Here is a 15803-nt window from a genome sequence, read left to right on the forward strand (position 1 = left end):
AACTTCTCCACTCCATCAGGCGGCCTAGACCAAAATTGGTACCCTGATTCCGACGCCACCGATCACCTCACATCAGATGATTCCGGCTCCACCCTTCACCTCACATCCGATTTCAATAATCTCAACCACCTATCCATCAACTACACCGGATCTGACCTAATCCATATGGGTAATGGTACGGGTTTAACCATTCAAAACAAGAGTGACACCCTTCTATCCTCTCCTAATGCATCTTTTATGTTGCAAAATGTTTTACATGTTCCATTCATCACAAAAAATTTACTATTTGTTCATGAATTCACTCTTGAAACCAATACTTTCATTGAGTTTCATCTTTGGTATTTGTTTGTAAAGGAACAGGGGGGGTCGGGGAAAATTCTTCTTCAAGGCCTAAATGATTGTGGGCTATATAAGCTCCCAGTCAAGGTCTCTTTTAGTCGTCCACCTCCATATGTCTCTCCGTCTGCAATTCAGTCTCATTTATCCTATGTGTCGCCCAAAACTGCATCTGCTCATGTTGGGGAACGCACATCTCCTCAAAATTGGCATGCACAACTTGGGCATCCAGCTTTTCGCATTTGTTTAAATGTTTTGTCTAGATTTAATTTACTAGTTTCTGCAAATAATCAGCCTTTGACATGCTCTGCTTGTCACATGTCAAAAAGCAAACAACTTCCTTTTTCTTTGTCCTCAACACGTGTTAATCATCCTCTTGAATTGATATACACTGATGTTTGGGGACCAGCTCCTATGTTTTCTAGAAATGGCAATAAATTTTATATTTCATTTTTAGATGTCTATAGTCGTTATACGTTGTTATTTCCAATATTTCACAAAAGTGATGTTTGCCCTATTTTTCTGAAATTCTAAAAATATGTTGAACAGTATTTTAACTCAAAAATAAAAAACATTCAATTTGATTAGGGAGGCTAATATCGCTCCCTCAACAAAATTCTCACAAATTTTGGTATTTCTTATCGTCTCTCTTGTCCACACACACACCAACAAAATGGTGTTGTGGAGCGCAAACACCATCACATAGTCGAAACTGGATTAGCTCTACTCTCTCATGCTCATGTTCCATTTGAATATTGGGAACAAACTTTTCAAACTGCATGTTATCTCATTAATCGCATGCCCACACCTCTTTTGAAAAAGATTCTCCGAATTACACACTTTTACATATTTTTGAGTGTGCTTGTTGGCCAAATCTTCATCTATATAATTTTCATAAACTGCAACCTCAACTTCGATTTGTGCAGTGTATTTTTTTGGGTTATAGTATATGTCATAAGGGTTATCAGTGTCTCAATCTCAAAACTGGTCGTCTTTACATATCCAGAGATGTTGTTTTCGAAGAAAACATATTTCCCCTCCAAACTCCTTTATCCATTGAAACACAAAATCCTCCAGATAATACCCATCTCTACCCAACAAATCCTATTATTATCCAACAACCTCTATCTCCTACGTCTGACACTTACCCTCATGGAATACCCCTCCAATCTAGAATCCCAACCATATACTGCAATACCCCTGCAGTTAGAATCCCACACGTACAAGGTAATAATCCTCCAGCTAGAGTCCCACTCCTACCTACACATGACAATAACCCCTCAACTAGAGTCAAAACCGTGTGCCCATCCATTCTTCTCTCCACCCAACCCGTGACTTATCCTTCTGCACAGCCCACGCCACAAACTACACCAACTCATGTGCCCAATATTCTCTCCTCAATAAATCCCACGCCTCACGTGCTGTTGTCCCTTGCTCAACAACCCCTCCATCACATATCTTCATCATCTTCTCCAATTGCCGAAACTAACCTAAATATCCCTATACCAGTCGTACCAGTAAATAACCATCCCATGCTCACACGAGCAAAAAATAATATTACCAAACCAAAGCCCTTCTCTGATGATTCCACAAAATACTCATCCCCACATGCTCTCATAGCTGACAGTGCTCTCAATATTACAAAACCCACATGCTATACACAAGCCTCCATGGATCCTCACTGGAGAACGGCTATGAATTCTGAGTTTGATGCACTCTTACAAAATAATACTTGGTGTTTAGTTCATGTCTCTACAGCCAAGAATTTAGTTAGATGCAAATGGGTATTTCGTATAAAAAGGAAGGCGGATGGTTCAGTTGATCACTACAAGGCACGATTAGTGGCAAAAGGATTTCACCAACAAGCTGGAATCGACTACTCAGATACCTACAACCCGGTAATTAAACCAACAACAGTACGTTTGGTATTATCTATTGCAATTTCATCTGGTTGGTCACTTAGGCAAATTGATATTCAAACTGCTTTTCTACCTGATAATTTATCTGAGAAAGTTTACATGTCACAAGACTCAAGATAACAAGCTATATTTTAGATTATGATAAATTACATATTTGAAACTCTATAGATAGATTACGTTATCTATTATCTTAAAGAGATTATCTCTTATCTCAAAGAAAGTTTATATATTTGAATTATAACACTCTAGATTATAAATCTCATTAGCCTATGCTAAATTAAAACAAGGTAAAAAAATATTCAAATTCTCTAACTTTTAGGTAACCAAGTGATGAAACGAATTTTGAAAAAGAATTGTAAGGGATACTTATTACAATGAAGGAGTGAAGATGCGACATCAATAAAGGAACTCAGTTCGGAATTGGAACCATTATTGCTATCGAAATTTTTTAATATTTTTCAAAACCAAAATGGCTCTCGCCTCAAAGAATACAAGTTCACTGAATTCCTCTCTTGCTAGAAAGTGCACCAACCAATGTGTGATTGTACCATTACCCAAATTTTCAGAAAAACAGAGATTAAAAAGGATCGTGCAAGAAATGCGAGACGCCCGCATCATAAAATCCCATTGTCAACCGACTCAACCCCTATTCTTCACCTAGGTTACTTGTACGCAAAATGACGGAACTTGGCAAATGTGCGTGGACTATCAAGTTTTGAACGACAAGTATCTGAATTTAGTTATAAATGAGCTACTTGATGAATTGGGAGGAGCACAGTAGTTCCTAAGTTAGATCTTCGTTCAAGTTACTATCAAATTCGAGTCCATAGGGAGGATTTGCGAAAGATAGCATTCTAGACTCATGATAGCCACAATAAAAGTAGGAAACCAAATTGCTAAGGTACGACCATAAAATTGTCAACATTAAAGCGGTTGAGAACTTGGTGATCGAGGCAATTCGTGCATCCCAGAGCGTGAAAAAATCCATGTTACTTCAAAACTAACATGGCCCATTTGTGAGCTCATCAAAGAAGAGCTACAGAATGTGACTTTGAACTCTAGTAGATTGTTTGAATTCTGGACCACAACCCCTCCTCAGTCCTGCATCACTCATGGGCTCTTGAAGGAATTACATGCAACTCCTAGTATAAGTCATTCGAATTATAATGCTTTAATTTTTTATAATATCTCCTTTTTACTGTCTAAAATAACAAAAACATACTTCATAAGATTAAAAAAAAAAATTATCTTTTTATTTCCTAACATATTAAGAAATTATGTAAATGCAAAAACTTATGGCATTGAATTTTAGTTAATATATAATACATATTAATATTAATCACTCGTTCTTGAATCTTGATTATTGTCAGGTTTACTGGGTGGGTTGATGTGGAACTCTTATCACTTTAACCCATCACATCCAATCCCTCATAAATATCCAAACAGTACCAATTATATGAACATGTACTGTTTATAAAATTAAATTCCTGAATGACCAAACGCTCGATGATGTGACAAGATTTATGATGGTTCTATATTCAAACACGTCATTGAAGGGATGACCTATGATTTAACTGTATTATCATGCATTCAAGGAGGCAAAGGGTAATTGAATAAAAATAATAATAATAAAATAATAAATTATTAAAAAAAAAAAAAAGAAGGCAAAGGGTAATTGGTAACTATCTCTATCTTTGTTAATTTTTTTTTAACAAAAAGGCAAAGGGTAATTGGTAACCCTCCATCTCTGATAAAAAAATTTTCTCTTTAAAGTAATGTTAATTTTTGTCAAACTTTTATTTTATTATATTAATGTGACAGTAATCATCAATTTTTGAAATTTTTTTTTAAGAAGGGTCGATGTGCCACTGCTACATTAGCCGAAATGATATGCCAGTGCCACATCAATCAAAAGAGATGAAAGTGAAATACAAGTGTAGCGGGTTAAATTATTTATTTATTTATTTTTAATCACATGTTGGGATCTTACTTTTAAGCCTCAAGCCTCAAGCGCAAATGCAATGTTCCTGTGGGCACATTTTAGTTGTTTCAGAAACCAAATTAAACTACCTTTTTGAGGAACATGATGCAAAACCATGACATCCAACATCATTGCTCGAGTGGAAAAAGACAGATTTATGACTCGGAAACAACACTTAGGAGCTACTAATTAAACATTTCACCTTACACCTTGGTTAGCTCAATATGCCAGCTGATAATAATTAAGAAAATTTTGTCTTATGACTTGGAAACAAGGATTTCAATTAGGTATAGTAATAAAATGGGCATATTGTGGCACAGAGATGATGCTGTAAAATGGGCATATTGTGTTTCATGCTGTCCAGTTTGGGTTGGATGGAGGGTGTGGGGTCTTTTACTTTTGTATTTTGTTCCATCACCTTGAGGTTCTGTCAAAGAATAAAATGCTGCCTTGCAAGGAATTTTTGGTTAATTGTCAGTCCACCAATACTTTCATGAGGACCTACCATGGTAGATAGTACTGCCTGGCCTCCATACTTTGGGGTCATTTTTTATTTATTTATTTATTTTCTGAAATTTTTCCATCATCACCAAATTGGGAAAAGGAAATGTGAGAGAGAGAGAGAGAGAGCATACGATCGACATATGAAAATGGCATATATTGCCCTCATGCCTAGCTATGAGGATATGCAATGATGGTGTACTTTGTGGAATCAAACGTAAAATCAAATTAGAAATGAGGAAAGGGAAGAATAAGAATCTAATCTAAACTTCAAATACATTACATTGCAAAACTGATCGTATAAATTATAATTAAGCATAAATAGCGAATTACGATATACTGTTAAATCAGCACTTATTTCAACAAATTTAAGTCGATAAAAACGGAGAATTAAATAATTTAATTTTTCAAATTATAGACAATCTTTGTTTTTTTATGCACATAAGTCAGTCAGTATTTGTGTCTTTTATGTGGAATCGATCATGTGAGGAGAACAAGTGCCGTGACCATGAAGAGTCAAGATTCTCCAAGCTTAGAATCAAACTACCGATTGATTACGCAAGTCACAGCTTAATTACCAGATACCCCTATCTAATTATCTATATATGCACAGTACTTAACTGGTTTCAAGCGGTTGAGTACGCTCTAGAACGTGAATTCGAATCCCGGCCCGAAGCGAATATTTTCAACATAAACCACCTTAAAGCATTACCAATGAGCTCTCTAAATTTTAGCTAAAAAAAAATCTAGTTTTGTTATTTTATCTAACTACTTTTTACAAACACTAAATATCGAGCTCTCTAAATATTTCTCTACTTTAATTAAATATTATTTTTTATTGATTGTTAGTTGATTGAAACTAACCACCAAAGAGATTCTGACAATATATAATGTGGAGAAATGATGGAGAGCTTGATAAATGGGTGCTTTGTAGAATCTTCTCTAAATTTTGGGTAATTGTACATTTTAAAGAGCTCATTGGTGATGCTTTTAGGTTATTCTAGTGAAACTGGGTCAGGCCATGACACAACTGGGCTTGAAGGAGTGCCTACCGTTTTTCATCGTTGAAGTCCCTGATCTTGTTATTAATTTTAAGTGGACATGTAGGGCTACTATGGTCACGCGAAGAAAAAGTAGTTACAGGTACTCGTCATGTTGATATGCATAATTTGTGTGGTGAGTTTGTAAAATTTAATGCATACGTGTATATCAAACAAAATAACTATGCATCGTCATCATGCTTGCTTCCACAAGGACGGAACCAAAAATTATTATGGGCAAGACCAATACCTTATATTATTTATTTAATTTATTTCTTTATTTTTAAGATATTGAAAGGGAGGCCATGGCCTATACCAGTCCCCTCCCTCCTTCCGCCTCGTCCATCTCTCTCTTTCCAAATAATACATGTTAGTTCATAGCCTCATTCATAGGCAGTTTTCTGCCACATAAGCACGCGTGCACTTTAAATTATTGTCATGTTCATGTCAATTTGTAGTCGCAATTATTGAGGGAAGTAATATTGTATATAGTGAATAAAAATAAAATTGCATGGACATTTTATGTAAAACAAAGTCATATGATGATGAGCAATTAACCTTAGGTTTAATTAGCATAACAAAAAGAAAAGGGTTTGGAGTGATAAAGGCATCTGTCCAGTGATACAGCTATTTACTCGAAATGGAATATTACTCTATCCTTGTGAGAATCAAGTCTCCACACCAGTACAAATCCCACCTTGCACCTTCAATTATTGATTCTCATACAAATCCATTCCTATCTTCAAGCCTCTCTGATCCCCACTACTATCCCCCACATTCAATGTTCCCTTCCTAGTACTCTCTTTTGTGCATGTGAGAGCGATAGAGTCTGAAAAAAATAAAAGCAGTGCATGTCTACCTCAAGTGTTTATTTTCGTATAACTTTTATGATGATTTTTACTGTCATGTCATAGAGTGAATACTTAGAGCATTTTTTGGTTTGTGTTCGAGAAATAGAGTTTTAAAGGCAGAAAGTGTTTTTCTTGACAAAATATTTATTTTTAAGGTTTTGTTAAAATGCATTTTGACTATTTTTGAGTTTTTTGAATCTTTAAAAGTACTTTTAATTTTTTTTTATTTTACCAAACGAGTATTTTTTCTTCAAACGAACTTTTGAGTGTTAAACTCACTTTTTATCCCCTCTAACGCACACCCAAACAAACCTTTAAGAGTATGTCTAACACTCATCTACTTCCTTATCTATTAAATATATTGAATAAAGAGAGAAATGAGAGGGAAGAGAGCGGATGCGTAAAGAGAATTTACAAACTACATCTTTACTATTGAGTATTGTATTGAAATATCATACATAACTCGTAATTTATAGAAAGAATAAGTAGTGGGCTTGTACTAAACCCTAAAATACATAAAGAAATCAATCAACTTAGAAAATAATATTAAATATTCAAACATCATTGATAAACAGTAAAAGTAGTAATTTTTAGTGGCAAATAAACAATTCTCGAATAGAATTTGTTTATTTCTCTGTATTCAATAAACAATTATAGATAGACTGCAAGTGACGCAACATGAAGGTGAACAGTAACACAGTCAAATTTAGCTGCACTCTGTTTGAACATTAATAATTAATCTATTTCAGTTTGATGGAATCTGCACGTGATCCTTTGGGAGTGCTTTGTCTCTAGCTTCGATGGGGTTGGAGAAACAAACAGGGCATAAGGAAAAACAATGTTTGGTGTGGTTGGAGCAAAGCATATAATATATCTTCACTACACAAATAAAATTCGCAACATGCTTCAATGCCGCCCTACTCAACACACACTACAAATATTTCCACGTTTACTTTGTTTAGTTTTATCATGCAATATTTTTTGCCCAGTCAATCACGCTTCTTTGTTTACCAATATCTAGAAGCACAAGACAATGGAATGAATCATTCCCCGAAGGAAACACGGGGCTTTTTCAAGCCCAGTTCTTATCTCTCTTCCTCTTATGAGTTTAATTTCTCACTTGAATCATTGATATTGAGCTGTTCAAACAAAAATTAAAATTTACTTCTATTGATTTACGTTAAACTCTCTAAATATTTATCTACTTTAACTAAATATTATTTTTTATTAGTGAAACTGACTGTCAAGTTATCAAATTTGTCTCTTTAAGAAATTAAATATCATTATTTTTTTGCTTTCTTTACATTTTTCCTTTCACTTTTGGAAAGAGAAGCAGGAAATGTCATTAAAAAGTTAAATAACTTTCACCTTTTGCCTCTGTACATTCGAAGAGAGTATTAAATCTAACATTGAATGGAGAGTTTGTTGGATGGCATTTTCAATCTAAATGCTCTAATTAATTAGGGGAAAATTGACTTTATCCTTTGAAGTTGACTTCTTTTTCAATTTGAACCCTAATGTTTAAAAATTTGCAATGTACTCTTCTGAAGTTTCAAAAATTTTCAATTCGAACCATCCGTTATTTATCGCCATCAGAGTAGACGAAAATTCCACCATGTAAAACTCTACAAATTGCCCAAAAAAATTAAAAACTTGGGCCACCCCTTGGGCCATTCGGCCACCCCCTTTGGCTCCTTGGGGGTGGCTCGGCTACCCCCAAGCTAGCTAGATGGGCGTGGCCCAGGGTTTTTTTTTTTTTTTTTTTAAGGAGCAATTTGGGGAGAATAAGACAAAAAAATGTCACGTGCGTCTCACGTGGTGAAATTTTCGTCTACTCAAACGGCGATTAGTAATAGAGGGTTTGAATTGCAAATTTTTAAAACTTTATGATAGTATATTGCAAATTTTTAAACATTGAGATTCAAATTAAAATATAAATCAAATTTAGGGGGGTAAAATGCATTTTTTGCAATTAAATATAAGCCTATTTTAGTTTAATACTAAGCTGATAGTAAACTCAATTATTAAATGAGATATAGTCGTACAACTTCATTTTTATTATCGTTTATAATATTATTTTAATTTCGTACACTCGAGATTAAATTATTCAAAGAATCAAAGCAAATGAATTAACAAACAATTCACGGTGGACCCACTTGAGAGACAATGAGATGATCATGGCCTTGTGATTTGAATGAGGATTAAAGGCAGCTGGCAGCTGGCAGCAGCCCAAGCAAGTGTCTCACATCATTCTTGATTGATGACGATTGAAAACACTTTAATGTGGTCAGGGTCTCTCTAATTGTATTTTTCATGGCCGGGAGATAACCTAGGTAGGACCAATCTTTACCATCACCTAGCCAACTAGATTTGCCACCTACGACGCAGCCCATCTCTAAAAGTTCTATTCTTTTTTTATTTTTTTTATTTTATTTTCTACGGAGAGGCAAGAGCATGTGGATAAATTCTAATCAGTGATTACTTTTCTTTATCCAAGCTGTAGTTTTGAACCCTCTTGGATTCTATAAATCCATGGCTTCTAGTGTTACTTTCACAGATCTAAGTTAAACACACAAAAAGAAAAAAAGGAACCTTTTCCACCACCTCCAAGAGACACACAGAGAGAGAGAGAGAGAGAGAGAGAGAGAGAAGATATGCCTGCTGCTACAAAGAGGGTGTGCAAATCTAGTGAAGAAGATATGGAGCTAAGAAGAGGTCCATGGACTCTTGAAGAGGATAGTATGCTCATCCATTACATTGCCTGTCACGGAGAAGGTCGTTGGAATATGTTGGCTAAATGTGCAGGTAAATTAACGAACCATTTTTCTATCACATTAGTTATATAAGATAGATATTCTAATTCGTTTCTTCAATTGAGTTGACTCGCTTTTTTTCTTTTGTCTTCACTGTAAAAGGACTGAAGAGAACTGGGAAAAGCTGTAGATTGAGATGGCTGAATTATTTAAAACCCGATATTAAGCGCGGGAATCTTACGCCCCAAGAGCAGCTCTTGATTCTTGAACTCCATTCCAAGTGGGGCAATAGGTGAAATTAATTTCTGATTTTTGCTCTTCTGTTTTTGGAAATTTTGAGCAGGCTAGGGTTTGATTGGTTTTTGGTGTTGTTGATTTTGGGAAATCCAGATGGTCAAAGATTGCGCAGCATCTACCAGGAAGAACAGATAATGAAATCAAGAACTATTGGAGAACAAGGGTGCAAAAGCAGGCGCGGCAGCTTAATATCGAGTCTAATAGCAAGAAGTTTGTTGATGCAGTAAGGTGTTTTTGGATGCCAAGATTGCTGCAGAAGATGGAGCAAACTTCTTCCCCCCCTATAAATTCTTCAGCTCCTTCCCTTGTATCCTCAGCATCTCCTCCACCAAGAAAGCTGATGATGCCCATTACTTTAAATCATCATCACAATGAAAATTCAAGTTCAGAATATTCCAATATGAAAATCTCAAAAGAGGAGTCTCAAGTTCCTCAACACCCAGCAGCTCCTTTCCATGCCTTTGATAATTGCACTGCTACAGTCTACAACCATCCAAATCTAAGTGATTGTCACCTTGTAGACAGCAGAAGTTTTGACACGGAGGCACTCATCCTGGACCCCATGTCAGCAACGGACACCTATGAGAACTCTCTGTTTGATTGCCATATGGCAGATAGTGATTGGCTTTCTGACAACATGGCAAATTCTTTATGGAATATGAATGAAATTATGTGAAGCTAGCTCCCACCCATATAGATCATCATGATTTTAGTCATTGTACTGATCCAGATAGGGTTATATATATATATATATAGATATATATATAATTATATACTCATTGTAACTCAACTACCCCAATATTATATTTTGAAGGTTTTGTTATGAAACTGAAAATCTAAATACAGCAAATTTGAATTTTACTGATGAATGATGTATGTATAAAGTGAGTGATATTCTGTAGTGGGGTGTATAGGAGTTGGACAAGACATGTGTATAGATGAAGCAAATGTATCTTTTCCCAGATGGGGGTTGTTATCAATGCATTTTCAACAAGCCAATAAATTTATTATTTGCAGATGTCACCCTATAATGCAAACCATATTGGGATAGATATATAGCAAGTAAAAGAAAGAAAGAAAGGAAGGTGGAGTCACATCTAGTTGTGGGGGCACATACATTATTATGTACATGTTTCTTAGGAAAGGGCGGTGAATGTGGTGAAGGTGCTGTTAAGCAGGAAGGGGGCCAGAAAATGCTTCTCTTCTCCAAAATATTCAAGTACCAGAGCTTGCCAAAATTCATTGAGATAATTACGACTGTGGACCAACTCCTCTGCATATGGGCTGTCACTTCTTAAAAGTAGTTTGAAACTCTTTTTTTCCGAAGATGATTATAAAGCCAAACCCCTTCTTTTTTTTTTTTAAGCAAATACGAAGGGGAAATTTGAAGGGAAAGTATACAAGACAAAGACTCCAATACAATCAATACAGTAGAGAAAAAAAAAAAGCCCTAAAATTACAGAGAATGGCATGGCAGAAAACCTAAAACAACAAAATGCTTCCACGTAGGCTGCAGATTTTAGTGCTTGAGAATTCCTTGCACATATAAATTCAATGAATATATACTTGGCATGACCTCAACTCCCTGGAATTTTGAACTTGTCCAATCACCATCATTTTTCTTTGATGTGGAAGGCATCATATTCATCAAAAGGACATGCTACTCATGAAAAGTGAAAACTATTTGTTTCAAGATCCTTTCTACATATCTATCATATATAGTTAGGAAGGAAGCTAGCCTTGTTTTCATGGTGATCATCATTCTTTAGGGTTTTCAGAATATGTTTAACAAAGACTTTTCAATATGTAATCCTCAATTACATACATTCTGTTCAAGCATGACTGTGAACACTAAAGCAGCCCCCACATGTTGATGCACCAAGTGATCAGTGAATAGTGGTTTCAATCATCAAAATTCACCTACAAAGGCTTGAGGGAAGTACAAGTAACACCAGCAAAAAGTATGATAAACTTCAAGTCGTTTTCAGCAAAAGTTTATATTTTCAAACTCCCACTTTGTATTACCTTCTTAATGCATTACTATGAGACAACACCTTTAGCCCCATTAGACCGTTGCTATGTGATAAGATCATTTTTGAATTGAAACATAAAATGGGCAGATGCATGTGATTCAACATGCTATTAAAAAAGCACGTGAGAATGGACAAATGTCAATTTTAGGACATAAATTGTCTTTTTATAAAACTGTCATGTGTTTTTTAGTATGTGAGAAGCAAATGATTTTTTATAAAACTACTAAAAAAAAAATAATGTGATTCTCACATGCTCAAGTGACACATTATAGTTTTATAAATCGAGTTGTTGAAAATTTCTTTAATTCAGTTTGAAGAAAATTTTTGTTCATAATTTTTCTCTAACCCCTTCTTCCGACGCAGGTCCCTCTCCTCATTATGGCGAGTTATTACATAAATAGGGTATTCGTCATCAATGCCCGAAAGGTACAAATGAAAAAGGGAAAATCATGTTCAAACCAAAACAGGAGAGCTTTTCTTGTGGATCCATGGCCATGCTTGGTAGGTTATCTGCCCTTTGGACACGGCTTAACGTGTAAGAAAACTACTTGTGTTGGTTGGCATACTTGTCATTTGGTAATTTGCTGCTCTTTTTTTTTTTTTTTTTTTTTTTTGAAATTCATTGAAGAAATTGCTGGTCTTGATACATTGCTAACTTTGACCAATCCAGCTAGGCCATAACCTTAGGGTACTCTATTCAATCCTGGCTTAATTGACGGAGACGAGATATATATTAAATTAACTGAATATGTCACTCAAGTCAAGGAGGAAAAGTATTGCCATCGTGTAAACCACAGAAAAAATCTGAGGTGTAGATGAATCACGGAAAGTACTGTAATCTTTGTTCTCTAGCATAGAAAAAACAAAACAAAAAAGAGTACGTAGAAGAATGCCAAGGACATGACCATGACTAGGAAGACAACTAATTTGATTAATCCTAAACATCTTTATGTTATGTTTAGTTGTCCTATAAAATTCTCAACTAGTGTATCCTTTTCACCACCTATTTGACCATCCCAGACTCCCAGTGCTAAATAAGCATCCTTTTTTTTTTTTCCGAAGAAAATTATAACATTGCAATCCCACAATTCTTTTATAGAACACAATCCTAATTTGCCGTTGTTGATAGCCCTACTTTTTGTTAAAATATTGATTCAATGATTATATTTATTATCTCACATTAGATTAAAATTTTGAAATAATTGATAATTTAATATTAGTAGCAAAACCATTACTTCAAACTCTGCTCATTTTATTAAATATTTTACTAGGAGTGGGCAGATTAACCGATTACCGATTACCGACAAATCGAATTTAACCGAACCGATATTAACCGCAACCGATAGTTATCGGTTAAAATTTTTTAATTTTTAGTTATCAGTTGCGGTAATCGGTTAACTGCAACCGATAAGGATTTTTAATTTTTTATAATTTAATAATTTTAATGAAACCAAAAAGACGTCATTTTGGTTTCAATATATAGACCAGCTGAAGCTCTCTTTTCCCCTAACCCTAAAACTCCCTCCCTTCGTCCCTCGAGTCCCGTCTGCAGCCTCCGCTCTCTCAAGTCTCCTTAGTCCTCTCTCACTCTCTCGCACTGTCGCACACTCGCATGCCTAACGCCCCTCTCTTGCCGAGTCGCAACCTCGTAGGTAATCTCTAGACTCTAGTATTTCGTTGGTTTTTCTCTATTGATTGATGGGTTTTGCTGGATTAGCCTCTGGATTATCATCTGGGAATTTTAGTCTCAGAAAAACCGAAGCCACCTACGACTATCACCGATTCTTGTCGAACTCTCAAAGCTATCAGCGACAAAGTCCCAAGGTAGAGAAAATTGTGAAATCAGTTCTAAAGCCTCATACTCTCTCGACTTTCTATTTCTCTAAAGGTATGCCCATCAATTAATTTGCTTTTTCCTTCTTTTTGTTTATCTTTTTCTTTATTTTCCAGTTATTCTACATTTCTACTCCATGGCCATCGACCCACGAAAACTGGTTTAACCGATTACCAATATGACCGATAATTTTTGGTATCATTTCTTATTGGTCGGTAATCGGTTAGGAAACGATTAACCGATTGCTTACCGGCCGGTAATCGGTAACCCGTATAACCGGACCGATATAACCGATATCCAACCCTATATTTTACATGTTTAATATTAAAATACTAATTAAATGACCGACAAAAAGAAACTAAAACGGACAACATGGCCCATTTTAGTCATGAGGCAAGCCAATTATAGTGAAATACTAATTAGCAGTATATACTAATTGGACTTGCAACCCAATTAGTACTGCATTAATAAAGGAAATTACTTGGCCCATTAGCTCAGTTAGCTTATCGTTATTGTTTAATGAATAGTCAAAGATAGTATTAAGTTTGATTATGGATCTAACAATGGCATTGTTTTGTTAACAATTTTATTTTCTTTTCTCAAACTAAAAATATTAACAAACAATTAAAAATACAAAAATAATGTTTATCTTAAAAAAAAAAAAAAAAAAAATTAAACAAAAAAAATCAAAAATTTATCAGGAGCTAGCACCGCGGTAGTCAGATCAACATGAGATAGTTTATGCTTTTGGAAAAGTGGGCATCTAAGCATGTTCGGGCATGATTGCCAAGGGATTGGACTAGTTAGGACCCAAAGACCCAAAAAATTCATCTCAAAATCAATTTCAATATTTTTATTTTTTACATTACATCAATCACTTTTTATTACTATTCAAATAAAAAAATTACTAAAAAACAATTTTTTTTTTTTTTTTTCACTTTTTCATACAAAATAGTCGTACTTTTTTTTTACATCAATTAAATCTACTATAATTTCAATTCACTCCCTTTTTCAAATTCTTTACTAAACACACCCCAAGTAAATAATTTGTGCTAAGTTTCCATGTGAGTTGGAACCTTGAAAGCGAGATGGATTAGACACCCATCCATTCACATTTTCAATCAAATCACCCTTTCACAATCACACCGAAGCGTGAAGAGACTAAACTCCCACACACCCACGCGTCCTTTTCTTTTCTCTTCTTTTCTTTCTTCGCAAGAGCCCTCCGCCTCCCTTATTGGTCATCTAATTCTAACCCCATAACTTCTAGGACCAACCCAAAGCGTGTGCCTATTCAAGCCAAAGGATTTGGAAGAAATGTGTCAATTATTGGAAATATCACGACACTTTTTCATAGGTGTGTGTGTGTGAGAAATCTTGTATTTTAGGAAACCTACATTTTACTCCTTCAACTATTATTCAATTTCTCCATTTTTTTTTTTTTTTTTTTTTTTACTTTTCCAAACTTTAAAAAGTTCGGTGTTCCTTACCGATATCTCTTCTATTAAGGTTTTTCGTTAAATCTGATAAAAAATTGGCCGTGTGCAAAATGACAATAATACTCCTTAGTTGTATTTTCATACATATCATGGTTTGCTTGTGTCAAAAAAAATGTCATGTGAATCGTGTACTACCCGTCTTTTGTTAGGATTTAATATCTAGCCCGCAAATAAGATAACTAAAAGTACTTGGTTGATTGGCATGTGATATTATAATTTTTTTAAGTTTGAAAGACATTACAAATTAAGTGATAGTTTGAATAAGTAGATGCATCTACCTTAAAAAAAAAAATTGCTAGTAGATGCTAGTAACCCATGAATGATTGTGGTACAAAGTCAAAAAAGAATGAAATTATGAAACATGATAGAGGTAGGTCCATTGAAGTGAAAGGCACTAAAGTTGAAGATAATTTAAGGATGTTCGTTGCTTACGCTTCCACTTTGAAAGTTGATAAGCTTCAATCAAATCAATTGATCTAATTGAGATCAAGTGTTATCACTTATCATAGTAAACGATAACCGGAGGGATTAACAATAAGTGCATGCATTAAAAGGGACAAATGAAAAAGAGTTAATATTGGACATAATAGTTTTTTTTTAAAAAAAAAAAAGAAGAAGAGTAACGTGTGAATCCAACTTAGAAGAAATTGGTGAAATAGAGAATATCTTTTTTTGATCTAAAGGCATATATAGTGCCACTTCAACATATTCTTCATCTATTTATGTATTCGTTGAATCTAATATGGTGTCACTGATATT

At 34.7% G+C, this 15803-nt stretch overlaps 1 protein-coding gene across 1 annotated transcript; it reads left to right on the forward strand.

The window, feature by feature from the left end:
• Positions 1–9101: 9101 nt before the first annotated feature.
• On the forward strand, positions 9102–10694 carry LOC132184900 (transcription factor MYB62-like). Its single transcript, XM_059598694.1, has 3 exons — positions 9102–9433; positions 9544–9673; positions 9772–10694. Exons 1-3 carry the CDS (start codon positions 9283–9285, stop codon positions 10352–10354), a joined length of 864 nt encoding a protein of 287 aa, XP_059454677.1. The 5' UTR covers positions 9102–9282; the 3' UTR covers positions 10355–10694.
• The last annotated feature ends 5109 nt before the right edge of the window (positions 10695–15803 follow it).

This window comes from Corylus avellana, chromosome ca1 (genome assembly GCF_901000735.1).
Source record: "Corylus avellana chromosome ca1, CavTom2PMs-1.0".
In the NCBI taxonomy this organism is placed as follows: Eukaryota; Viridiplantae; Streptophyta; class Magnoliopsida; order Fagales; family Betulaceae; genus Corylus; species Corylus avellana.